This window comes from Pituophis catenifer, unplaced genomic scaffold (assembly GCF_029215685.1).
Source record: "Pituophis catenifer annectens isolate HBS135680 unplaced genomic scaffold, rPitCat1.0.hap2 SCAF_2, whole genome shotgun sequence".
NCBI lineage: Eukaryota > Metazoa > Chordata > Lepidosauria > Squamata > Colubridae > Pituophis > Pituophis catenifer.
In genome coordinates, this window is record NW_027256882.1 from 182,830,116 (window position 1) to 182,857,361 (window position 27,246).

A 27,246-nucleotide genomic window follows, 5' to 3' on the forward strand; every position below is an offset into this window, starting at 1 on the left:
TATGTGGGGAAATACCCCATAAATTTCAAGAGGCATGTTTAATATTTAAAAAAATAAAGCTCAATGAATCTGTAAAGGTACAATTTACTTGTCAGATGTTTACATATAAAACCAGTTTATCTATCCAATTAAAATAACTTAACCTGGATTTCCTTTGCCTCAATCAGGAGGGCAACAGCATCAACACATGGAAGCATGAAGGGAAAAACCCTGCCATCCACTGCATTCCAAGTCATTCTTCAACCTTCCACCACACCAGAGGCAAGTGAACAAAAGCCAAGGCTGGCAATTCTCTTCAGCATCTCACCCAATCCCAACTATCTTCCACAGGTTTTTCTGCTTGTGAAAAAAAGTTTCAACTTGAAAAAGTCACTGAGATTTAACAAACATCCGGAAACCTAACCAAATTCCAGGGACCATAACAAGTTTGTTAAGTGTGTTGTCTCATGAGTTGTAGGCTGAAAAGATTCTAGTTTCATAAAATGAGAACACAGTTTCACTCTAAGGTTCTTCAGTTCGGGAGTCATACAGATGCATGAGAAGTATTAGAACAGAGTTCTAGACTGTTGCAGGGAAAAAAGTGGCACAATACTCCCCAAATATACACTTTTGTCCACACTAGCACATCACTGATGCTTATGTAAACAAAAATTGCAGATTTTGGAACACAACAAAATCAAGAAAATGCATTGAATATGCCTAGACTGTTTTGAGGGTTCCACCTCCAATTGGTGAGACTTTTCACAAGGATTATCGTTTTAATAATCAATTACTTTGACAGAGATTAAAATATTAAAGCAGCTGCTTAGCACTCCAAGAGAAGAGTTTCTCACAGGAGGCACCACTTTCATCAACCTTGTGATTCAAACTGACCGATTTCAGAAAAAGCCTCTATGATGATGTTTAATATAATACCCTAAAAAATGTATTTAAGGCCCCTAAGTTATTACATTATATTTTCTGTCCTTTTTTGAAGATGTAGAAACAGAACCTTCTGTAATTATTGATCATTAGAAACTTTGATTGACCCTCACGATTCACTCACATGCAATTCTAATACAGTGATGCAGAATTAAAAGTTTCTAAATTCACAGTGCAACAGCAAAAGGCGCCAGAACCAAAAACAATTGATTCCCAGCTGCCTCCAGCTGTAGTCAATTCTGCTACCCCGGAAGAAAGAACCTGGGCAACAGAGGACAATAACAAAAACATGCAGTGCCATAGCTAGTTATGAAAATGCTGTCAAGCAGTTAAATGTAAGGGCAGTGGTGGGTTGCTCCTGGTTCTGTCCAGTTCTATAGAACCGGTAGTAAAACCGGCGGGAGGCTCCGCCCATCCGGCACAACGTCATCATTGGTGATCTGCGCATGCAGATTCTGCTGCGAACTGGTAGTAAATGTAAGGGGAACCCACCCCTGTGTAAGGGAGTTATACCTCTTCTAAGTTAACTAGATTCATAAATATTGCAGAAGACAGAATTAACTATTCATTTGGTATCAGTTCCTCGCTACCAGGTACGCTATTCAGAGCACCAGTAGGGGAGCAAAAATAATTGGTGACTCAAACCATTAGTCTAAGAGAGAAGGTCCAAACCATGTGAAGTAGCAATAGATCTTGTGTTCTCTTTGAAAAGTACACTTCCACAAATGTCTATGTTGTATACTGTACTGTGTTCACCTTGTCTGGCTTACTTCAAATAGGGACAACATTTACATCATACACACAAACGTGGATACACTAAAACAGTTTTTGTGGAAGGGAAAAGAATGAAAAAGGCATAGCAATGTGAGGTGGGACAGAAAAAAAAGGCCAATTAATAATCTCAATAATATAAACATATAAATAAATAAGTCATGTTTTTATGAACATATATACAAATAGACAAGGCAACTTTTGTGCAAAGGAAAGCTATACTTTAACATGGATCACATACATTATTTACACACTCTATACTAAGCGAAAGAGTTTGGCATCTTTCACAGTTTTAGGACAAAAGGTCTAAGGGCTTACTCCTTGCATTTAGTGCTTTTCCTCTCAAAGGGAAGGGAATTAGAAGTGTCAGGCCAAGAGCAAAAAATCCTCACTTGTTATTCTAGTCAATGATTGCTAGATTACTGAAGGGAGACAGGATGCACAATTTCTGTTTCTGAGATGGAATGAGAAAGGTTAATAGCAGTTATTTTATATCCTAATTATATATTCTAATTCTACTTCTCTGTAAATATCAATACCAGTATTTTAAAATAGCAAGTGATCAGGATATTATTTATCATTTCAGAAAATTCAGTTGCCAAACAGCAAATACGCTTAGTATTTGCTTAGTATACCCACTTTAGAATGTGTGAGACACTGCCTTCAACTACAAAAGTGACACATCTAGGATGGGTTCTTTCTACTCCACATGAAATTGATTCTGGGTTACAACTTAGTGGAAAAGGGACAATCCATTGTGCATCTCCCTCCCAGTATAAAAAAACATTTCCTTTAGGAAGGGAAGGGATACAAGTATAAAAAGGTAACACTGAAGAAAAGAGAGATGCAGCATTAAGGCAACAGTACAGAAGTGACTTCAGACGGAATATGAAAAAAATGGCTTCCAATTCCTGTTTTTTGGCCAGCACAGTCTATTGCCCTTTTTTGTTATCTGCACTAAAGGCACAAGAGGCCCAGCACCAAGCAAAAGCAACAACCCATCCCCACAGTCAGCCTGTTTGTGTCATTGGTTTAGTTTTTTCCACCCTCTTACTTTCTGGGCACAGGTGACCAGAGAGGCAAGGAAAACAATCAAGTGCAAATATTGTTATACAAGATTACAGGCTATGTGGATCACAAACTGAACCAAAAAACAAAAGTGCATGGTAGGTTGGACAGGGAAAGCTGGAAGAAAACAGGCAACCCTGAACCAACAGGGAGATTCACAACAGATCCAATACCTTGAGCTTTTTCCTTTGGAATTAGAAAATAAAAGTCAGTGTTTTTTGTTGACAACATGGATGATGCAATCCATTTTTAAAACTTCTCTGGTCTAGTTTGGGAAGGAGAGTGGCATCTAGAAGCTTGTGGATTAGGTGACTTTGGCTTCTTGTCTCAAATTAGATTTAGATTCTCAACCTTTCCAAACTCAATGTGTATAAAATTGGGGCATAAAGATCTCTCCACAGGGAGACCTCACCACATCCAAACTTGCATCCAGAGAAGTATTTCTCTTTGTTGAATCCCTGTTTTCCACACTTAGGAATATTCTTACCATGTCAGATTAAGGAGACCCAGGGCATATCAGAGGTACTAGTGTCCTGTTAGCGCTGGGCACAATAAATATAGAAAAAAACGTAAAAACCCAACAATGCCATAAATTGCTCAATGTCCTGATAAACTGGCAGCTGACAAATGCTCCTCCTTCTTAAAAAAATAAAGGAGAGTGGGAACAATCCATCAAGTCACTCAGGGAGTAGTATTGGATGCCTGGGAGAGAACTGAAGCCAAACCATTTGTGTTCTTCTTCTTCCCAGAAAATAAGCAGCAAAATCCTGAGAGAGGCACTTGAGGTTTAGAGGAAGTTTCATGCTGCATCATCTTCTAGACTGACCATCTGTCTCTAAAAGAAAGATGTGGAATGAAGAAAAGAACTATTGAGGTCCGTTAAGTGGGATGGGTTCAGAAAATCTTGGCGTTAAATCTTAATTTAGCAGCTAAGTGATCTTTGCCAGCTAAGTATTTATATGGCATTTTCTCTCCGACTTTTAATGGTAGAGGACAAACTAAGTTCTGCAATTTCATCCACTTTACTCAACTTCCCAGAGATCTTAAGAACTGCTTCAACTTTGGAAAGCTATTAATTCATAAATATAGGACAATCATTGACAGTTCAAAAGAGATGTGAAGCACTTTGGAAACCAAGTATTTTCTATTTTATGGAACACTGGACACCAGCTTCCAAGGGCTGGGCATCCTAGCATTTCCCCTGAACCTTCATGAAGTTACTTTTTTAGTAAACCAAAACCTTAATGTAAATGAATTACAGTAATGTAGTTAATTCATCATTTGGAGCAAACCAACAGTTCCTCTGAACAGATTTCATCTGCCTTCTGTAAGGATGGTTAGGAACCAAAGCTGTTTGCTGTACACCCATATTTTTAAAAAGATAAACCAATGTGTTATTGGCAGTGGAGGGTGTGCTATAAAAGACCATTGGTAAGCTCAGAATTTTTGAATTAATGTAACAGTTTGACACTGCAAACTTTTAGGCTGCACTTAAAATACTTTTTAAAAGATCTTTTGAGTATCAAAGGGCTGACTTGTGCAACTCTAAAAAAATAAAGGTATCTATTTGATAAAACATTTGTACTTGTTTAAAGGAATTCAGATTAAGAGCTACTACACATTCCATTTATACTCTGTACATGCCATGCATGTGAAACATCTAAATTCTAGTTCAACGAATTTGAACTTTTTGTTAAGGAAGAAACTTGCATAAACTGGAAATTTAAGTATCCCAGTTTCTACCCTCCAATTTAAGCAAAATATTACTGAAGGCATTTTCTGCGCCCATGAGACTAAAGGGGTAAGGAATCAAGCTGGGTTAGCAACAGTACCAGTTATCTTTGACTTACAACCATTCATTCTGCAAGTGTTCAAAGCTGTTCAAAGTGCTGAACAAACGTTCAGTCCCCAAAATTAGGCTACTGCAGTGCTCCTTTGATTGCAATCTGGATACTTTGCAACTTGTTCACACTTATGACCAGTTGCCAAGCACCTCACAATCATGCCTTCAGAAGTTGTGGGAGCTTCATCACTTGAAACTTTCAAGAAAAGATTGGACTGCCATTTGTCAGAAATGTTGTAGGGTCTCCTGCTTAGGCAGGGGGTTGGACTAGGTGACCTATAAGGTCCCTCCCAACTGTGTTAATCTGCTATCTATCTATCTACCATTTGCAATTTTCCCTGCTAGTGTTCCTTAGAAAGTCAATGGGGAAAAAGGCAGGGAAGATTGCAAGCTGCTGCCATCTGTAGAGGGCTGCCTAACCTAATTACCATTCATTTATTTGAATGGTAATTAGGGCATTCATTTAACGATAGCAACTGGGACGGCTGCAGACACTAAGCAAAGTGGTTGCACTTTACAACCACATTGCATAGCAGCAGCAATTCCGCCCCCAATTACCATTATATGTCAAGGACTGCTTGTAAAGCAAGTGAAGGAAGTCTTGACAGTAATTTTGAAATATAGTCCAAAGTTGCCCCACCAATGTTGCCCTGTGGAAGCTTTTATCTTGAAGGTTGGCTTACCGATGGGTATGTATATCCTTCCTGGCTCCGACAGATATGAATTTCATCCTCAGTTGTCTTCTGATAAACAGGGTTATCAAAATTGATACTGTTGATGTTCTTGAGACGCCAATTCTTCCAAATGAGAAAAATCCCAAAGGAGACTAAACTAATCAGTGCTGAAATGAAACCCACCCCCAAGAAGACACAATGGTTTAGAACAAGTAATATACTAATTACACATGTAAAAATTGATGATCAAATCATAATTAATTATTTCATTAATACGCCTTCTGAACAAAATGCTTATTCTTTGTAATGGCCATTAATTAAAGAGATTAATCATTGTGAGTTAGAACATCTTTCTCTCCTCCTGCCCCCAAGCAGGGACTTCTTCTGAAATGGGAAACTTACCCAGAGGTAGAACAATAGCGAGTGCTGATGGACCCCTCTGTTCTGTCCCATCTGTTTCTGCAGCAATGCCATTTCGAACTATGGAGGGAAGAAACACGAGACTAAAGTTAACTCCTCCAACATGGTATGTGCTAAATTTCTATGGAAAAGGAAGAGGACAATCACTTGTCCTCCATTTTGAAACTTCCTTCAGTTGCAGAACAAATTCATGCCAAGCTTTCTCCACTCAGGGTTAGGTAAAGTCTAACATTATACTTTCACTACAGGATCTTATTCCAAGACTACAAAATCTTAACTAATGCATGGAAGACATTTTTAACAAGATGGAACCAATGTTTTATTTTCGGGATAGATTTCTTGTATCTTTTCAACAGCTGCCAATCAGTTGTCAGGCAAATGATAGTAAGTAATGATAACTGGTTTTGCACTGAAAGGTAAAGGGATTATATCCAGGATCCCTGGATGAAAGAGAAGCCTCTCACCTTGCTGGGACAGGGTGACCATCTCATGAGTGGTATGTTCTGGGATGTTGGTAACAACTTTATTCATCACATCTGCAGGCAGATGACTGGTTTTCTGGGTTGGAGTCTTACTTGTAGATAGTAGCCGTGCTGTAGGTGAAATCTTAGCAGAGTGCACTATTGTAGCAGCCTCAGTTGGAGTATCAGGTGTAACAGGATCTGAATGGTAGAAGAAACTGCTATTTAATATTGCCATGCAAGGCAGCATTATACCTTTGCAATTTCCTCCATGCTCCATACAAGGATCCTGGCTTTGTCCCCTCCACCTCTGTACCTTGGGTGCAGCTTCTCATGTCAGTGTCCAGGTGCATGCCATCAGGGCAGACACAGGTGTACTTGGCAGAGTGGAAATTGATTTGGGGAGCGGGAAGGCAAAGATACTGGCAGCCTCCATTGGGGATGCCATTCTTCTCACACCAATTTGTACCTGGAAAAGAAACAAGCCCTCTTCTTTCAGAGAAGATTTCACAAGCTATGGACAAGTTAAGTGGGTGATATTTATAAAAAAACAAGTTATCGGGTTTTAGGTAGTGACCCAAATAACTAACGAAGGCCGGCCTTTAAACTTAAACTAAGAAAAAAGAAGAGGCCTCTTACCTTTTGGTTGCCGCACAGAATGAAATAGTGTCAAATCCTCTGGTGAAAAGAGATTGTCTGCCACTTTCACAATATTTGAACCGGTTCGACGGTTGGCACTAAAGATGGCTTCATTTAAGACATCTGTCCAGAATACTTTATCCTGGATAAGGGGTTAATTTGAACAATGAATTTTGTGGACTACTAACTGCATTACACTCTTCCAAGGATATCCAGCCACTGCAGTTTCCCAAGGCAAAAGGGGAATTCATTAAAGGGGGGGGGGGAGGGGATTAAAAAGTCTAAGATTTGCTGATAAATTGGCTCCTTCTAACATGTGAATAAATTGCTTTAGGTTTTAAAACAAACTTCAAATGCAATAGAAATGCAATAAAAAGTTGGTTTTAATCATGACATTTATTTAGTTGAAAGGGGAGTTAAAGAGCAAGAGGGAGTATGAAGCTTGCAGAAAGTTAGCATATTTTAGTTTATGTTTGTTAAATGTTATACCCTGTATTTGCTCTGGGAAGTCCGGGGTGGGTGGGTGGGGGACGGGGGTTGGAGCGAGAAGGGGGATGAGGGATGGGGGCTGGGTGGAGGAGGGAAGGGGGGAAGGAGGGATGGGAAAAATTGTTGTAATATTTGGTAAAACTTTTTAATAAAAAAAAACCATGACATTTATTTTGTTTGTATCAAAGGTATAAGCAAGAATAGGAGTTCTGGGGTCATAAAGATGCTGATGAATTGTCAAACACCCTACTCTTCATGCTGATGGGAGTTACAATTAATTAATATCTGGAGAGTTAAACTTGGTCTAGATTTTTATCAAGAAATCCATGCTTTTGACAATTTGAGAACCTTTCTCAAGTGCACCCCAGATGCATAAAATTAGAATTTCCGCTGTCAATTCTTCTATTTGTTCTTTATAATCTTATAATCTATTTATTGGTTTTTAGAAATGCTAGCAACTTTTTAAGTATTCCTACAAGAGGATGGGTTGTGTGTATTTAAATTGGTCTAGGGTTTACAATTACTATTTCTGTCCCCTCACCTCTACTGATCTGATGGTGGGGATGACGGCTCTTTTGATTATAAACCAGGAAAAAGATACTATAGTTAAATTCCATCTCAGGGCAAGTATCTTATCCAAGCAGCCATGCATCAGTATTTGTTACAGGTAGTCCTCAATTTACAAGAGTTCATTTAGTGACCGTTCATAGTTACAGCACTGAAAAAAGTAACTTAAGACCATTTTTCACACAACCATTGCAGCAACCCCATGGTCACATCAAAATTCAGATGCTTGGCAACTGATTCATATTTATGATGGTTGAAGTGTCCTGGGTTCATGTGATCTGATTTTGCCACCTTCTGACAAGCAAAGTCAATGTTGAAGTCAGATTCACTTAACAACCATGTTACTAACTTAAAAACTGCAGTGATTCACTTAACAATTGCGACAAGAAGTCGTTAAAATGGGGCAAAACTCACTTAATGTTTCACTTAGCAACATAAATTTTGGCCTCAATTGTGGTCATAACTTGAGGACTACCTGTATTGCCAAAGATTCAGAAATATGTTAGCGCCTACAATACCTCAAAGACTGCAATGCCAAAAGGGTGAGCCAACATCTCTTCATCCACAAGGATAGTTCTTCTGTTTCCCCCATTCACATCAATACTAGAGACTGAGTGATATTTGGAGTCTACCCAATAAAGGCGATGAGTAATCAGATCTAATACAGAAGAAAGATGTTAAAATGATATGCAACAAAATTCTACACATTATTTTCTTCCAACACAAAGAAAAAAAACCCTCTATCAAGCCATAGCAGTCTAGAATAGAAAATGAGTCACATGAGGCAATATTTTTGGGAACTCAAAATTTCCAAGTCAGACTGCTGAATTGCTCATTTATTTTAAAGGTCAGTGTCTGACCTTTGTCTCCCATAAGGTTCTCCTAAACTGCTTTAAATATCAGAAACAACTTTCAGGATTCTCATTTTCATACTACTACTGAGAAATTTGCCCTCAAAGCTCATTCACAAGAAAAAACTTGACTCCCTTCATATGGTTTGGACTCCTTTAAATCTAAACTCAAGGATTACTGTAATTATGCTCCAAAATAGAAAAAGGGCACCATGTCATGTTTGCTCTTCAGGCAAATACTGGAAAACAAGTATGAACCCATTAAAAAAAGCAGATTTTCTGGGTTAGGATTCACTAGCCAGCCATGTCCTGAGCTGTATTGCTTGCCCCCAACCCAAGACTGTCCAACATAGTAATGGGGGAAGAGCTTACAAAACTGTATTATGCTTCTCTAATGAGGCAAATGACTGCCAGGGAAGGAAACAAATAGCAGGAGCAAGCGACAGAAAACTCAGAAAGAAAAGTCTCTCTCTTTAAATATAAATGAACAGAACTGTACTGTCTTCCGAAGTGGTGTTGTTCTCAGCTATGCAGGACTTACCTAATGTTATTCCATTAGGCCACTGAATGCCTTCTTTCACCAAGGGGAAACTGTCCACTCCATTCAGACCACTTTTGGCAATTTTAGCAGACATCCCCCAGTCAGTCCAGTACATGAACCTACCAAGGAGTGGAGAAAGGGAGAGGCAAAAGGACATTTAAACCAACTCATACAGTTGCAAAACTCACCATCATCTTGAATCTGTAACCCAATACCTTCTTTCCCTAGTCTGCCAAGCCTTTCTGCTTCTCCCAATAGCCTTTCCTGCTCCCACAATTCTAACACTTGAAATATCACAAGAGGAAATAACAGTCAGCTTATGTTGTCCTAAATTTTCAGATCTAGGATGTAACAAACAGTCTTTATATAGACTGCTGAATTGGTCTACCTTGGTTGCCCATGTTTCCGAGGACTTTTCCCAGAATCTAGGGAAAAGGGGCCAGGGGCTTAGTTTAGGTTCTTCTTCATGCAAGTATGTCCTTTTTCCCATTAAGCCATAGGGCCTTCTCCTTAATAATTCTGAAGCTATTTCTACAGTATGTGCCCACAGAGAAGGACTCGGTCTCTCTCATTTTCTCCAACAATAAATATTCCAAGAAGACTCATACCCATGGACTGGATCCACCACAATGGCACGTGGTTTGGCACCGACCTCCTTGATCAGAGTCTTCCTCTTCAAGCCTTCACTGCTGGCCACAGAGATGGTGCCTAGGCCAGAGTCAGTCCAGTAAATATTGTGATGCACCCAGTCAACAGCGAGACCATCTGGAACCTTGATGCCACTGCTAATCACAGTGGTATGGTGAGAATGATTGCTAGCCTTATCAATTGGGGTACTATGTGGAAGACAAAAAGAGAAGCCTCACTGAAATAAAGGCAGAATGCACAATGGCAGAATTTTGTGGGTGCATGATTAGTGGGCAAATAGCATCAATTTTTCATATAATTCCAAGCAATAAATCAAAAGCAACTAATACTGTACCTTGCTAATCAGCAGAGAAACTAGTCTCATAAAGAGCACTCAATAAACTCAAAACACCTATTTCTTAACAGTAACCCTCATGTTTAGTTACTTTCACTTGATCCACAGCAAAATCCCTAGTTGCTATTTTGTCTGTCTTCCTAATCTCCTGATGCCTGAGCATCAACAGACACCAGTGGAAGCTGATGGGACTTCCAAAGATTTTGTGTTAATAACAAGAGATTTAGATTGGCAGCAGCTAGCACAGGACATGCTTTACAATATGGATTCTTCTCTGTGACATCAAAGTTAAAGGGAAGGTATTTTAGGACAAGTTAACTCCTTGATGCGTGTACTTTTTAACACAGACTGGATCCATGAGAATGTGATTCAGGACAATAACAATGGATCCTATCATCATTGTCTCCCTTGCATTTGTTCCTCATATAAGAATATCAAGGCCCTCTGAAGTTTGGGCAAGGACCTGAAAGGCTGCACCTTGGGTGAGAGCCAGGGTTGGGCATTGCTTGTGTCCCTTCTGTCTCTAGCAAGAATAGGGTGGATGAATGGAAATGGGATTATTGAGGTGGCTGAGGAACTCTAAAAATTTGCCAAGTCATCTGGGGTGTTTGGGATTTGGGACTAAATGGCAAAATCCTACCAGGCTTGGCTCTATCTATAATCCCAAGGAGGAGGAGGAGCAGCTATTGTCATCCATGAAACTGCTGGCATCAAGAGGCACTACTCAGCAGACAACAGATGGAAAACTTTATTTGTGCAATTTAATCTGCAGGGGCAATACGGCTTGCTGAAGGTGTATTGTTTCTTCCTGCTCTGCAGCGGCATAAGAAGTGGGAGTCATTCAACCTACCATGTTTTTCGCACTATAAGACACACTCCCCACCCCCCTGAAAGTGGGTGGAAATGTCTGTGCGTCTTATAGAGCGAATATTGCGGCAGGGGGGAAGGGAGGTTGGTGCAGTGGTGGCATTTGCCGCCGCCAGAGAACACTGGAGCCTTTGCTGCTGATTGGCGGTTGGATTGGCCTACCAGAATATTGCTGATCAGCTGTTCTAAGCAGCAGGGATCGCCGGCGCCGTTACTCGTTCACTGATTGACAGTGGCAACAATGGCAATCCCCGCTGCCTAGAACAGCATCGGAGGTATCCTGGGAGGCCAATCCAATCGCCAATCAGCTGCTTGGCAGCGAAGGCTTCAGTATTCCCCAGTGGAGACAGCAGACACGGAGGAGGCAGACTGTTTGCTGCAAGGACGCTAGCCAGACGAATACCGGATGGATGGTGGGAGGCAGAGGCAGATTTTTTTTTTCTTGTTTTCCTTCTGTAAAGCTAATGTGCATCTTATCGTCCGAAGAGTCTTATAGTGTGAAAAATACAGTAATTATTGAGATGACAGTAGAGCTCCCTAAACTGTTGAGAGTTCTCAACCTGCCTTCCCTGCACCCAGGGAAGTACGCTCCCATAGAGAGGGGCTCCTCCGGGTGCCGTCGGCCAAACAATGTCTACTGGCGGCCCCCAGGGGGAGAGCCTTCTCTGTGGGGGCACCTACTATCTGGAACGAGCTCCCCCCGGAGATATGGAGGATCCCAGATCTGCGTACCTTCCGCCGCGCGCTCAAGACCTTCCTATTTCATCAAGCCGGCCTGACCTAAGTCTTTCCCCTTTTTAAATGGAAATTTTAAATCTGGTTTTAAATTATTGGGGTTTTAAATTTGTTCAGCCAAATTATTTAATTCATTTTAATCTATTTTAAATTTTGTATTTATATGTTTTATTCTATGGCTGTTCACCGCCCTGAGTCCTTCAGGAGTAGGGCGGTATACAAATTCAATAAAACTAAACTAAACTAAAATTTTCCAAGACATCAACTCACAAATCTGCCCACAGAACCTTTTTGGATGCTGGTAATCATCTCCCTGTCCCAAGACAATTCTGCTTCTTCACTATATTGGTTCACTCAACTATCACAACTCAAAACTCCAGCAAACTCACCTGAATATTTTCTTGTGAAAGTTGTCAGACCAGTAGATTTTATTGTTGCTGATTTCCATATCTAAGGCCATTGCTTCTTTAAGATGGGGGATCAGATTTGTGTACTCGCTGTGGTCTAATGTCATTTTCCTGACCTCATGGCGATTGGTAAAAAAGAGGTAAGCAATGGTGCCTGTAAAGGAAGAAGAACTGAGATACTGGGACTCCAGAGGCCATTAATCCCCATCTTTCTCTCTCTTACATATACACACACAAAACAGTCAAAGATTTTCCAAAAACTTTCACCAGTACTTTACACAGACAGAATCCTAGACTTACCAATTGCTTTGCAAGCCTTGGTGGATGGATCAAACTGATATCCTTCTTTACATTCGCATTTATAGCTTCCTTTCAGGTTCACACAGACTTGACTACAGGCATCAGGGTTGAGACACTCATCAATATCTACAAAGTCAAGATGATGTTGCTAAGCATTCAAAGGAATAGGTCATTTTTCTAGTTAATTTTTTTTTTTAAATTTGATTTATATGTCACCCTTCTCTGGAGACTCAGGGCGGCTTACAATGCGTTAAGCAATAGCCTTCATACTTTTTTGTTGAAAAAGACTATGTACTTTGTGAAAGCAAGGGTATTCCCCATGGCATCAAGCAAAAGAGGAAGGGCAAGGGCTCCTATCCAGGTTTGCTTCTTCAGCTTTGACTGGGGAATGGAAGGATTTCTATTCTTTGCAGACAATATAAATATATATATGAATATAAATCCTTCCATTCCCCACCATCCAATCAGAGCTGAAGAAGTTCTTGGATAAGAAGTGAAATGTCTTTAAAGAAAAACAAGAAAGTCCAGTTGCCTCTTGAAAAAGCACCTTTGGGACAACTATGACCTGGATGACTGAGAATCTCCACAGACTCTTCATCAGGTAGGAATTTTCATCTCCAAATAAATTAAATTTATCCTCATTGTTATCAATGCTTACTGGAGATGAGGATTACATTAACAACACATCCAGAAGCTAAAAAGTTGGGGAAATTAGCATTAAATCAAAAGCTTCTTATACAAAATTAAATGTCAAGATGTTCTTACCTTCGCATTTTCTTTGATCAATCAGCTGGAAGCCTTCAGGGCACAAACATTCATATCCAATTTTGTGGTCATTGCATATATGAGAACAACCTCCCTTATTAGCCAAACATTCGTTAGTTCCTGGAAAGACAGCAGAAGAGTATATTATGGAGCTGATCTCAGAGAAACAATCCTGAAGCTCTTTTAATCTTTTCAAATATCTACAAACTTTTATTGTTTTGCAAAATGATTTATCCAAGGACACATTTACAAAGAGACTTCCTAAGCAATTTCAATTTTTTAAATACTTTTTAATTAATATAGCAATAGCAATAGCACTTAGGCTTATATAGCGCTTCATAGTGCTTTTACAGCCCTCTCTAAGTGGTTTACAGAGTCAGCATATTGCCCCCAACAATCTGGGGGGCAATATAATTTTATTAACCATTTTTTAAAAAGAAAACAAAACTAATACAAATTAATATAAAGCAATAAAATGAAAAAATAGGAAAAAATGAAAAAAAAAAAGCTAGATGGGCAACGTGTCAGAATATTCATGATTGGGAAGATATGGTAACAAGGTCAGCCAATGAATAGGCATAGCAACTAAGTCAGCCAATTGGGAGCTGAGACAGACTGGAGCCAGGGTGTGTCTTAAGTCTGCAGCTTCTGAGTCTGTAAAGAGAAACTGAAATCAGTGTGTGTGAACTCGTCTACTGATCTGAGCTGAAATGAAACTGAATCTGCTGTTGGTATTGTAAATTTACTTCATGTATTAATGTGAATATAAAGAAGTTAATGAATCCTGCTGCATCAGTTTATCTGTGTGTGCTTCTGGATTTGATTTTTGCAAGAAACTCTGACACAACGGAAAAAATAGGAAAAAGATATAAAGAAGTAATTCAAGAAGAGACTGGACTGCCATCTGTCAAAAATAGTGTAGGGTCTCCTGCTTGGTTGAGGGGTTGGACTAGATGATCTGCGAGGTCCTTTCCAACTCTGTTATTCTGTTTCATATCTTAGCAACAAATTATACATTTCAGTTTTGGATTTTGTTTATAACACTGTTAAGTACATTTATAAGTTTGCCTCTTCTTTTTATAACATATTCTGTCTAATCTTTTAAACCATAAACTGTTAAATTCTTTTTTTTTTCTTTTTCATGAAAAATATCAGTAAAGGATTTTCAGTCAGGAATAAATGTAGATAGATACTATCTTTTCTCTGATCAGCAGTCAGTTTAGCCATTTCAGCAAGTTCCATCATTTTCATTTTCACCAACTATTCTCCTCCACTGTGGGTATAAATAGTCCTCAACTTATAACCATTTGCATTCAAAAATACTGTCAGGGTTCCAACCAATGCCCTAATTAAATCATGAATCTCAAGCTGAGGTTAAAAAAAATTCAGTTATTTACTAGGAGCGTCATGTCGGCATGTACCAAATGAAGCCAACCTCACTTAATTCGTGCCTTGGCTCTGATTCTGTTTCCCCCTCCCCCCAAGGTGTATCATCAGCCACATTCCACAACAAAGCAATTTCGCTGGTTGTAGAAGTCACTCCCTCCGGCCACTGTGGATCTTCGTGGAGATAGCCTTAACATTTGCTGGCTGGAATATGCTTTGTTTTGACTGAGGTGCAAACTCCTTGATACAGCTGCAAGGCTCGATTCCCCATCCCCCTGCCCTACGGCAACTTGGGAGCAGGTTAGGGAAGCTTCGCAAGTTGACAATTACAATGGTAGTGAATGACGAGACTTACGACCTATATCTGAAGTTATGGGTACTGCAGCACACGCATGGTCACAAGAACAAAATGTGAGTACTTAAAAATCTACCCATCCTTAGACTGATTGCAGAGACACTGCAGCCTATCTTATCACCACCACCCCCATCCCATCCTCCTGGGTCCCTTGGGCCTGTCACCTACCTGTCTTGGTCCCACATCCTTGGGCCTGCTTCCCTCCCTACTGGGTCCCATAACCTTTGGCCTTCTGTCACACCTCAGTTCAGTTACCTTTTCTGAGGATCGCCTTTCTCAAGGAGAACCAGCTGATCCACTGTATGGCCTTCTTATACAGAGATTATGTGGTGTCATCCTGGAAGCAGGCACCATTTTGGAGGTAGCTACAGTTCTTGAATTCTGAGAATTGTGGTCACTCCCAAAATGGCCCCCACTTCTGGCAAATACCATGAGGCTTCTGTATAAAAAGACCGGGTGGCGAATTTGCCAATTCTCCTTCCAAACGAAACAGTGGAATAAGCCATTCCTTATTCCACTGTGGGACCCATTGGGGCGGGAACCTGTGCAAGGAGTTCTTTGGGATAGGGGAGTGTTTGGGAAAGTCAAATATGAGCTTGGGAAGTGGTATAATGTGGGCTTGTGCCAGGCCTCCCAGGACCTGTGTCACTACTCCAAGGCACCTCATACTCTGCTCAACATTCACAATGGGGAGAACAAGGATTGTGATTGTTAAACAAGATGATCACTTAATGACCATGACTTACAACCATAATTCTGGGCTCAATTGTGTTGTGAGTCAAGGACTACTTATGCCAAATCTTAAGTTATCATGCACATGCAGTTATCATGTACAAAAACAAGTTCCATAACTTTTTCTCCCAGATATTTGTCCATTAATCCCAAAAGAAAAACCTGTGACATTTATTGTACATATATTAATCTTTTAAAATCTTCTTAGCCAGTGTATTTGAATTATTTGAGTCCACAATAGCTTTTTTATCACCAAACATAATAAAATCTCTCGTTTGAACATCAATTTGAAGTGCTGTTATACTTTCTAAACAATTTATTTAGTTACATATACAAAAAGTACATCATTTTATATTTTTTTTGTTAAGATTATCACACAATGTAAATTTAAATCCTTTCAACCACATATTTTCCCATTGTTCCATTTGCATATTCTAAACAAAAAATTTAGACCACTTTATTTTCACTTGTTATTCTGTTTGAAATTCCAATAAATTTATACGTTTTAGTAATTATATGTTATATCAAGCTTCTGCAAGGATTTCTACAGGCTCAGCTTTCACAGCTAAAGTACTAAGTTCACATATATTGCAATTTCTCCACAGCTATTGTTCCTGCTCAGCTCGTGTGTCTGACACAATGTACCAAATATCACACCAGGTTAATATCTCTTTCTCTCCAGTTCCCCACTGGCAAAAATGTCTGAACACAGGGATTTTGCTCTCGCCACCAGTTAGGAGAAACTGAAAGAATTCTTGCCAGGCTTGGAAAAATTCTTGTCTTAGCCTTTAGTAATTGGGGGAAGATTCAGCCAAAGTCAGTTTAGCAAACTTGTTGCAGCCACAACATATTCAGGGAATATTAAATACTTACGGCACTCTTTAAGAGGTTCGTCTGACCAATCCCTGCAGTCTTTCAATCCATTGCAGACCTTGTCCATGCTGATACATTCTCCAGAACTGCACTTAAATACATTTGATCCCTTGCAAGTTGTCACTGTTGCGAAAGTAAAAAGAAATATTGTTTAATCTCACTTTGCAGTTTCCATTTGGCTTTTCTAGGAAAGCTGTTCAGAAAGTGAGAATAAACAGAAGTGCATCAACAGAAGAGAGCAGAGGCATTTAACATTTTAAATAACACTATTCTTCATTTTTTTTTTAAAAAAATACCCCTAAACTATATTTCATTCATAAGACATCTCAAGGCAACATAAAACATTATCATACTATAAAGTTCCAGTTTCTTCAAATAACAAGCTAATCCAGGCAAACATTTAAGAATGAATAAACCAGATAGCAGTCTTCTCTTCACTGTCCAAGCCATTGTATCCCCACAAGACCACCTCTTCTCTTGTTTGCAAATGCATTGCCTGCTTTTCTGAATTATCTGCAGATGAGCTTTCTCTGAAGACCTCAGGACTGTAGACAGAACATGGCATGGGCTCTTGCACCCTGAACAATTCTCTCCCCCATCCCCACCCCTAGCTCTCCAGACTCCTACATAAAACTACCAGCAGGGCTCACCATTGACACAGCCAACCTCATCACTCAGGTCTTTGCAGTCAGGCTCTTTGTTGCACTGCAAGCTCCCATGGATGCACATCCCATCATTGCACTGAAATTCATCAGGGCGGCAGGTTGCTTTAACTGGGAAAAACAAGATGATCTTTAGAGCCAGCAACACCATTATGCCAACCCAGTGTTTAGCTCAGCATGACACATAGTACATTAGTACAGTTCATTTTACTTCATGGAACCAAGCTACTCAGAGTATAAACTTGCATCTCCAACTCTCCCACACAGTATCAGAACTGAGTAGCTTCTTGGGTAATAAATGGAAAGCTGTCACTATGCAAGTTGAGCACAAAAAGTGAAGAAATGGACCTCCAGAACAATATGAGATTGTAGTTGTAGCTCTATCAGATGCCATAGAAACTACAGGTAGTCTTTGTTTAGCAACTGGCTCACTTAGTGACTGTTTACAGTTACATTGATGAATAAAGTAATTTTGCACCCAATCTTCACATTTTTGACTTTTGCAGATCTGTAAAGCAAAAGAAAGCTTTCATTTATCAACTGCTGCACTTAATGACAGAGTTGCCGGTCCCAATTGTGATCACTAAATGAGGATCTCTAGTAGAGAAAAGCACTATGTCAAGCGTGAATTGTCAGCCAATACCTACTAGAAGCTACTGTAGGGCAATGTGTCATGAATGAAATTGGGGGCAAATTTTAAGCTGTCCAACTCTCACTTGGGTCTGGATTTGAGAATACATGCAGTACCTGTTCTGCTCAGGGTATCTGGCAAGGTTTTTTTTATTTAAAAAATAACCTCTATTTCCTAATTCTTTTTTCTGAAGTATTTTTGAAGCCTCTCAAGGCAGTTTGTTCCAGCTCTCTTTCATATTATCTTGAAACATGCTACTTAAAATAATTGATATTTTACCCTCTTATTTAGCCACAAAAGTTTTAAGTTAAACTTCTCTTTCTGTGAAGGATCTTGTACCACATGTATTGTAACCTCTCTTAGCTTTTGCAGAGATCTGAAAAGTGTTCAGTTTATGCTTACCACAGTTTGCCTCATCTGATCTGTCCTTACAGTCAAAGCTTCCATCACACTGCCAGCGCTGGTGGATGCACTCGCCACTCCCACAATGAAACTCCAACAAAGAGCATGGATTGGTTTTCTTGGCTCCCTGCTGGATCCCACAGAACTCGGGTGATTCATCAGATCCATCTTTACAGTCTGCGTCATTGTCGCAGGCCCAGAGCTTGGGAATGCACTCTGAGCTGTTGCAATGAAACATTTCAGGATTGCAGGTTGGGGCACGACAGTCTAATTCATCACTGCTATCTCCACAGTCATCATCTTCATCACAGACAAAATCAAAAGCAATACAATTCCCATTTTGGCATTGGAATTGATTATCTGCACAACGTTTAGGAGCTAAAAAGGCAGAAGACAGGGTTATCAGTCACAACCTACATCTACAATGGGATACAAAGGTTACAAATGGGTGATTCATTTTTCTTTAACAGGACACCATCCATATAAATGTTTTATGCTAAACAACTGAGAGACCTTTTTCTGCACACAATTTCTCGCGGATTCAAAGGTATCTTGCTGTTTTTCTTTTACCTGTCCAAGATAGATTGCAGCAGATGAATGCAAAAACCCTGACGTCTCCACTTATAAATATGGCAGAGGGCAATAAGTAATCTTTTTAGCTTCTATGCTCTAAAATGCAAGACTGATAGAATTTGAAAATCAAAGTCTACAAGACACAACAGGGTACATTCTCTTATCTTTAAAAGTAATGGGATTCCAAATCTCTATTCCTGTTGGTTTTACTGTAATTAACATAGCATCGTTTATTTAATGTGACACTATGGTACCATCTGCTTTTATGATGCCATTATGACACAATCGCCTCCATCACTAAGCCATGCAGCCCTGACTTACGGCAGTTGTCTTCATCTGAACCATTTTCACAATCCACTTCCAAGTCACACCGCCAGGACATATCAATACAACGATTGATGCGGCCGCCACAGCTGAACTGGGTTGAACTGCAAGTCACAGATTCTGAAAAGATACATACAACCCTGATTATATAACACTGTATCCCATAGCCTTAGCAAAGAGATCACTTAGTCTTAGGGTTGTTGTTCACTGGCCAAAGAGCCTGAGGGAGACAGCACAAGTTCTGGCATCATGAGAAAAAATATGGAAGTCACTCATATGAGCAATGTGTCCCTGCACATGCTCTCAGTTCGCAAGTACAGCACTATAGGAAGTATAGTGAGTAAGAAAGATGACCTTGATGTCATTCTGCCAATATGCAGGAACTGTTACCTAGGCAAAAGAAGCATTTTTTAGCCACAAAACAATGAGATAACATTTGGAAGTGGCTCAGACACTTGCCTAATTCATTGAACTATGAGAAGGTGGAGATACTGCAGAATCATTTTCAATATTGTTTTTATAACCAATCTCAATAAAAGTAGTTTCACCCTTACTGTGAAGTTGATTTCCTGGTCTGGTCTACCTAATGGATACGCAGAGAAACTCACCTCTCCTGACGTGAAACAGTGTGGCTGATCCTTAGAGGCAATAATCTTCCTTTCAATATCATTGCAACTATGCCTCCCTCCAATTTTTCCCTTCAAGAACTTTAAAGCATATTACAAGGTTCCAGGTCCTTCCATCCTACCTTCTGAGAAGAGTGCTCTTGCACTTGGGAGATGTCACTGTGCCACTCTATTATGCTTTGCTCAAAGATTTTCTCTACTAAGACTTAATCATCTTGGTTCTCTCACCTCTGAATCTTAGAAGTCATCTATTAAATCAGATGGTTAAGAAGCTGCAGCTGAAAACTCTTGGCTGCAGACTTGGGGACTGGGAATGTCAATAAATCTGAAATCTGTAGAATGAATACATTTTTATGTACCTGGATGTTTTAATCAAATTATGAATACAATAAAGGACTTGGAACCTCATCTGTTTCACTACAAAGGTCAGGATTAATGATGCAGGGAAATTTAGTCTAATATGTTGCCTACATTCAAGATCAGCTACAAATTTCAAGATGGCTCCATTTCAAATACTCTAAAGAACACTGTTGAAGGAAGGCTAATAGCTTTAAACATTGCAGTTATTTATGTAAAACAAATTTTGCCATGTCATCATGAGCTGCTAGCATTCACAGAATTTTTAAAAACGACAAAGCTATTTCAAGTCCATCCTCAGCATTCATAAAAAAACCCATTATGGTTTCTTTTCTGTTTTACAAGTCTTCCTCTCCAGTCTTTTTCAAGCAGTGAACGCCATGAGACAAGATGAAGCTAACAGAGGTAAACCTCATCTTAGTTGTTTCATTTCTCCTGGCAGTAAACTTCTATCCCTCCTTGAAACAAACAGCTTATCTATGGGAAGAATGCATCCTCTACTTATGATCCATAGGAACTTGGACATTTGTAGGAGGGCAGATTATAATTGGTCAAATACTGGCTGAATGCACACATTACAGTAAGCCAATATGTAACTTACCTATTTTTGATTTAGCATGTTGTGTGAATTCACTTTGATCATTCACTATACTGATTAGTACAGGGGTGTCAAACTCAATTTCATTGAGGGCCACGTCAGCATTACATTATGGTTGCTCTCAAAGGGCCAGGTGGGTAGGGGTGGCCAGTTTGACATCACTTACATCAAGGGGTGACCGTGGGGGACCAGGCAAGACTGGGAAGGGGGATCTGGAGGTCTCCAGCGGAGGAATACAAGACCAAGGCGAGCACCAAAGCCTCCTCATCCTCCTGATGCAAGGACAAAAGCCTCCCTCCCAGGCAGCAGACAGAACTTGGTTTGTGGGACGAAAGGCGGGCAGAAAGGAACGCGGGGTGGCATGGGGTGAGCATCAGTGGAAGCTGGCTCCAGATCACCATGTCCATTGCATGGGCAGGGCCTTAGAGGGGAACACGGCACTCACAGCAGACAGGGAGACAGGAGCACAGGGCAGCAAGCAAAGGCTACTTGCGCACGGCTGTTTCTGATGCCTGGGGCGGGCGGCAGGGCATTGGTACTTGTGTGCGGCTGGAGAGGGTGCGGGGGGGGGGGTTGAATAGTGCTGGGGCGTGGGGGGCAGCCAAACTGCCCATTCGGTTTTAGGCCAGAGTCCAGGTGCAGAGGCAAAGGCAGGGGGGAGGTCAAAATGGGAAGCCCTCGCCCACTGCTGCCTGCCCATTGCCTGTGGCAGTTTCCCATTTTCACCCCCCTCCCCATTGCAGTTCGTGCAGTTTGGCTGCCCCCGCACTGCGCCCAGCACCATTCGACCTCCCAGGCATCCTCCTCAGCTACACACAAGCACCGATGCCCTAACGCCCCCCTTCCAGGCATCAGAAACAGCGCAGGATAGGAACGCGGGATGGCACCAGATACCCGTGGACAAGGATAGCTGCGCCCTGTGGAATACCATGGCTCAAGCAGACGAGGCTGGATACATACCTACTTGGAGGATCTGGGGGCCCAGTTAGTCCCCCGGCTGCCTGGAGCTCTGAGCACTGGAGGGCAAGCTCCTAATCCTTGAGCTCCTGGGCCCCTGCAGCCCAGCCCTGCTTTCTTGAGGGGCCGCCAGGCAGTGCTTACCTCCTCCTCAAGGCTTCTGCTGTTTCCGCCACAGGAAGAAGCGAGGTGAGGCCGGGCATAGCAAGGGGAGGCCGGGCATAGTGAGGGGAGGCTGGGCAAGGAGAGGAGAGGCCGGGCATGACATGTCAAGGCTAGGAGGGGCAGGGTGAGGCTGGACAAGGCAATGCAGGACAAACTGAATGAGCTGCAGCTTCTGCTAGGCACCGCCAGCCCCGTGTGCTCGCCACCTATGTGTGTGTCCAGGGAGAGCGCCTGGCCAGGCTGAGGCAAGGGCTTGTCCCTTGCTGTTTCCAGGGTGGCCCCGCAGGCTAGATCTAACCACCTCACGTGGCGGATCTGGTACGCGGGCCTTGTGTTTGACATATCTGGCTTGCTATATTGAGCAATCATAGCTAGCTGTGGTTTATTCTGAACAGCTTAGTTAGGAAAACCATGGCTTAGTATGTACAAATCCAACCTGTACAAAAGAGATGGTAGCAATCCAGAGCAAACTGACTGTCCTTTCATGTGTGGCTTTTGGGGAGATTGGAAGAGGAAACTTTGCTCAAAATTAGCATTAGCCAACTTACTGCATGCATCCAGGGATTCATCAGAACCATCCTTGCATTCAGGGTTCCCATCGCAGATCCATTTGTAAGGGATGCAATCTCCATTTCTGCACTGAAATTCATTTCTTCCACACTTGCCCTGCTCTGCAAAAGAGTTTCATTAACCATTAGAAAGAGAAACCACCACATTCTGACTTCAGTCCTCACTTGTATACGGAGAACTTCTTAACTGAAAATTAAAAAAAAAATATTCATAGGACATTTATCAGTACCTTCACCAGAAGAAATGAATCCAATTTTTATTTTATATATAACTATACACACCACAACTTTTAAAATTAATTCTAAGTGCACATGTATCTGTTTCAAACTCCATGAAGGTAAAAGAGGTATGCAGATAAGAGACTTGACTTACAAATTTGCATCTTTAAAAAAATATGTGTGTAACCCAGTCATAACCCTCTTCACCTGTATCTCTAAGTTTCCTTACCTTTTATTAACTACAGACTAGTGTTTCTCGGGTCAGACTCAAATGTTAATTACCAAGTAAAAGACAGATTAAATGAGAAAATGATATAAGAAGAGAGGGATGACACTGAATGCTATCTGTCTTCCATTAATGAAATTATAGTTACATTATTAAGATGAATAATGTTACATACTGGTTGGGGAATTCTGGGAGCTGAAGTCCACACTTCTTAAAGTCGCTGAGGATAAGAAACACTAATCTATATAGAATTAATAACTTTGATTTTACTGAAGTTGAAAACTGTTTCCTGTGCTTGCTTTAAGATGCTTTGTTAGCTTATATGACTGACATCACATAGGGATAAGTCAGAAGAGGAAAAAAGCAGATTTACGTTTATGTAAGCTCAAGGAGTTTTTTTAATACAAAATTCAAATAAGACACCACCTTCCTAGAAACCTTCAATATGAAATAGTGGGATACAGGACTGGAGATATTGTAAGCTATTCTCTCAACAGAGCTTTCCAAACAATTATTAGGGCTTAACAAAACTTTAGCAGTCATGTATTAAGGCTGGGGAAAGTTGCAGATTCAAAGGACAACATTTTATCCTTCAAAACTGGATACTTTCATAGCTACATGAACCACTATTTTATAGTCTGGCCTATAGTAAACAACTCTTCAGAGCTATTGTAAATGAGCCTGGCCTGCATTATCCAGTATCAATTTATGGCTTCCATAAAACATCATCTCCCAAATTCAACTCATAGTCTCACAAAATACTCTAGCCTCTTATGTGTATTTATTTTATAAAGGGCATTCTGGAACGATGAGTTTGCAGTTGCTCATTACCAAAGGATGGCACTAACCAAGAACCTATTTCTACTGAAAGACCCAAGTCTCATTTTCCTAGCCAGACTAAAATGATTAATCCAATAGGAGTTCAGATTAATTCAGTTCAGTAGTGAAGTGCACACTGGAGTTGGCAAATTTCAACTCCTACCTATTCTTGCTTCAGAGCTGCCAACAGGACAAACAAATCACATAGACATCACATTCAATTGCAACTTACTGGGGAGTGCTTGTCTTCAATTCAGTTCATTTGGGAGGCTAACAAGCTTAGCAGCAATGTATCTTAACCCAGTCAAGCATATGGTGGAAATGTAAAGCAGTTCCCACAACAAGTAAATGGCCAAAGGATTTTGTAATTGGGGCAGCATCACACACCTATCCTCCTGGCAATGCAGTGTGCACAAGTCAGGAGTTACACTTCTTAAGGAAGACTTTTGTCAGGAGGCAGAATTTTGCCTGCACACATTTCGCATTTCCTTCATATATTCTGGGCAGGTCAGCTAGACCAACATGCTTGTCATTTTTTACACATGGCTATTTTTTCCTTTCCTCTCTTGAGTAGAATTGTGCTTATTCTACTCGTAGAAATATTCCTTGGGGAAAGAAAAATATCACAATCCTTTTCTAGACCTGTCAAGCTCTTCTACCCAAATACTACACTGCTTCAATCTTGAGTTCTAATTTTACTCTAGGACATCTTTCTAATCCATGGGTGTCAAACTCAATCATGTCATGTGACGTACCGTGACAGTTTTTGCCTTTGCGGAGCTGGGGTGGGTGTGGCCTGCACATGATGCATCCGGCCCACCGTTTGACACTCCTGCTCTAACCTAATGCTTCCACATGGGCTGGGAATTCTTGAGGTTGCAACCCCAAGACATAAAGGCTATTATTGAATAACAAATTTTGCCAACAGTTTCCTTATATTACAGCTTGCCAAAGCAAGATTCATGCTAGTTTGTTGTGGTAAAATCACTACCACCTACAGGATCATCTTAACTTTACAGTAATTTTGAGAAAGTTATTATCAAACCACAACTAAGTAATGACCAAGAGCCTCCTTTTGTAAACATCACTGAAGTTCATGTCAGATTATGGCATCAAAGATTTTTTAATGTAGATATATCAGATACATTCAAAGTGGGGGCAAATTGTCCTTTGGAACTATCCAAAAACAGATATATTAGGCAAGAACAGATTTCCTTCAATTATTAACAGATATGTGGCAGAAAGTACAGTAGTTCTTTCTTATCTTTAAATATAGCAAACTTAGTGTGCCTATTTGCAAATAAGCACAGAAACAAAATGAAATCTTTTGTCAATTTATTAATGCATTTTGGAATGATTTGTGATAAAAATTGGGGGTAACTTTAAATAAGGAGACATTTGGGAAAAGATCCTATTCCTTATTTTCAAATCCTCCCCATCAAAACATTTTGTCATACCTAGCAGATACCCTGTTTATATGTAGAGAAGTCTAAACTGTACCAATGCAGGCAAGGAGTATTGAAGAGGGGGAGGTAGTCATCTAACCAGGCATTTGCAATGAGATGACAGAAACCAGTGAAAAATGGATGGCTAACACCAAAGAAGCTCAGCTAGGGAATCTTCCTTCTTTGGCCTGAAATTGCCCGAAGAGAAATATGTGATGCCCCATTTTCTTCACAAGCCAATAGGTAAGAAGAGCATATGAAAATGGCAACCTCAGAGTGAGATGAAGTCAATGATTGCCTCCAAAGGGAAAAGTTAGGACTACACAGCCCATTCTTATTTCCCACCAACCTTCCACTGGTTCCTAATGGAGCCTGCCTAATAAGCATGCTCATCTCTATAGGGCTCTTTCCTTACACTCCCTTAAATAGCTGCAATTTCAAAGCAGCAATATTTAGTAAATATGCAGGAATTCTCATAGATTAAAACACTAATGACCTGCGGTTCCAAAAGTTGTATTTCGGGCATATACCCAGAAGGTACTTCTAAGGAAGCAAAAGGCCAGAAATTATACCTTTATTCTTCCCTACTGGGTCTGCCATGTTTTTTGCAACTCAGGGAAGGAAACTGACACGCCTGTCCTGCCACCAGTCCTTTTGAAAAGGATCTCCACTTAGCAACGCGTTCTTATTCCCAGGTCTGCCCTACCCACGTTCCGGTTTCCAGTCATCTCCTGAGAAAGCAGTCCGGTCTGCCACACCTCAATTTAAGAGCTCCACCCAAATACCTAAATCTCGAGCGCGATTCTGAAAATACTCCTAGGCTTGAAGGCTCAAAGCGCCACTGATTCTAAGAGGATTTGTATGGTAACAAGCATGTGCTTGATGTTGAGTAAGTTAAAATACCTTATCACTATTTGCTTTTTAAAGGAAAAGCTAAACAATCCACCGTGGATCTTTACCTGATCCTTCAAGGTTACTCAAGACAAGCCTTATCGTTTAACTGAAGAGCAAAGGGAAGCGACTATTAATTACAATCTGCCCGTAAAGTAAGCGCCCCGCTGCCTCTCCGGTGAAAGTTGAATCGCGATGCCTCGAAGGGTCTGGGACCAAGCAGGGCTGCCACTTAATTAATGGCACGAAAGAAACTCGCGGTGGGAGGGCCTGGCGCTTGAGGTCATCTCTCCTGTTCAAGTTGAAGGGCGGAGTAACTAGCACTGAGAGGAGAGTTCTGCAGCCTTGAATGAGATACCAAAGGACATCGGCAGCTAGTTGGGAATGGGGTGGGCCAAAAAAGAGGCCAAAATCCAAAGGGCAACAGGTTTATGGCCATTTTCTGTAAAAAGGTGAACTGTACTATGCACTGAAAGAAAAAAAAAAATCGGAGTAGCCTCCAAATTGGGAATCCAATTACTTCATTTTATACCAGGTGCCTAGGAACGAATTCGAACCAAGTTATTAATGAGACCCGGAAGGGAGTTGTAGAGTGACGCGCGTTCTAACTCACCCAAACCCAAGGGGAGGGGAAGGGGGATAATTTCCAAAGCTTTCTTAATGAAAGGAGGACTTTAAGTCCCCTTCGGCCCGAGACTCGGGTACCCGAATGGTGGGGTGGGAGATAGAGCTCGCCGGTTTCCCGGTGGACGTTGAAGGATTTGCATTTTCCGAGGCCCCCCCCCCACCCCAATTCTCCTCTACTCCCCACGGTTTGACTTCTTAACTGCCAACGAAACGTCCGCTGGCTCCTCGTGTCTTGCTCCTTTGCTTTTCCTCTCGACATTTGAAAAGCCAGTTAAATTTTTAACTCCTTGCCCGCTCCCTCTTACCATTTGTGGAGACTCGGCTGAGGATACCCAACAGCATCAAGGCAAACAATGAAATTTCCAATCCACCTGGGCTCATGGTTCGCTCCTGGCGCCCTCTTTTCTCTGCTCTGACTTCGGCAACGCCTGGGTGACCCAAAGGACTAGTACACAAAAACGCAGAATCCGGGCAGGTGCCAGGCACTCACCATTCACAAGCACACGCG

General features: G+C 40.9%; 1 protein-coding gene across 1 annotated transcript; it reads right to left on the reverse strand.

The window, feature by feature from the left end:
* Positions 1 to 27,119, reverse strand: LDLR (low density lipoprotein receptor). Its single transcript, XM_070938281.1, has 18 exons — positions 27,044 to 27,119; positions 22,491 to 22,613; positions 19,237 to 19,359; positions 18,343 to 18,720; positions 17,298 to 17,420; positions 16,648 to 16,770; positions 13,302 to 13,421; positions 12,537 to 12,662; positions 12,219 to 12,390; positions 9,854 to 10,081; positions 9,246 to 9,364; positions 8,372 to 8,511; positions 6,798 to 6,939; positions 6,475 to 6,627; positions 6,162 to 6,359; positions 5,680 to 5,757; positions 5,287 to 5,444; positions 1 to 3,595 (listed from the first exon to the last, which is right to left on the reverse strand). Exons 1-18 carry the CDS (start codon positions 27,117 to 27,119, stop codon positions 3,560 to 3,562), a joined length of 2,616 nt encoding a protein of 871 aa, XP_070794382.1. The 3' UTR covers positions 1 to 3,559.
* Between the last annotated feature and the right edge of the window lie 127 nt (positions 27,120 to 27,246).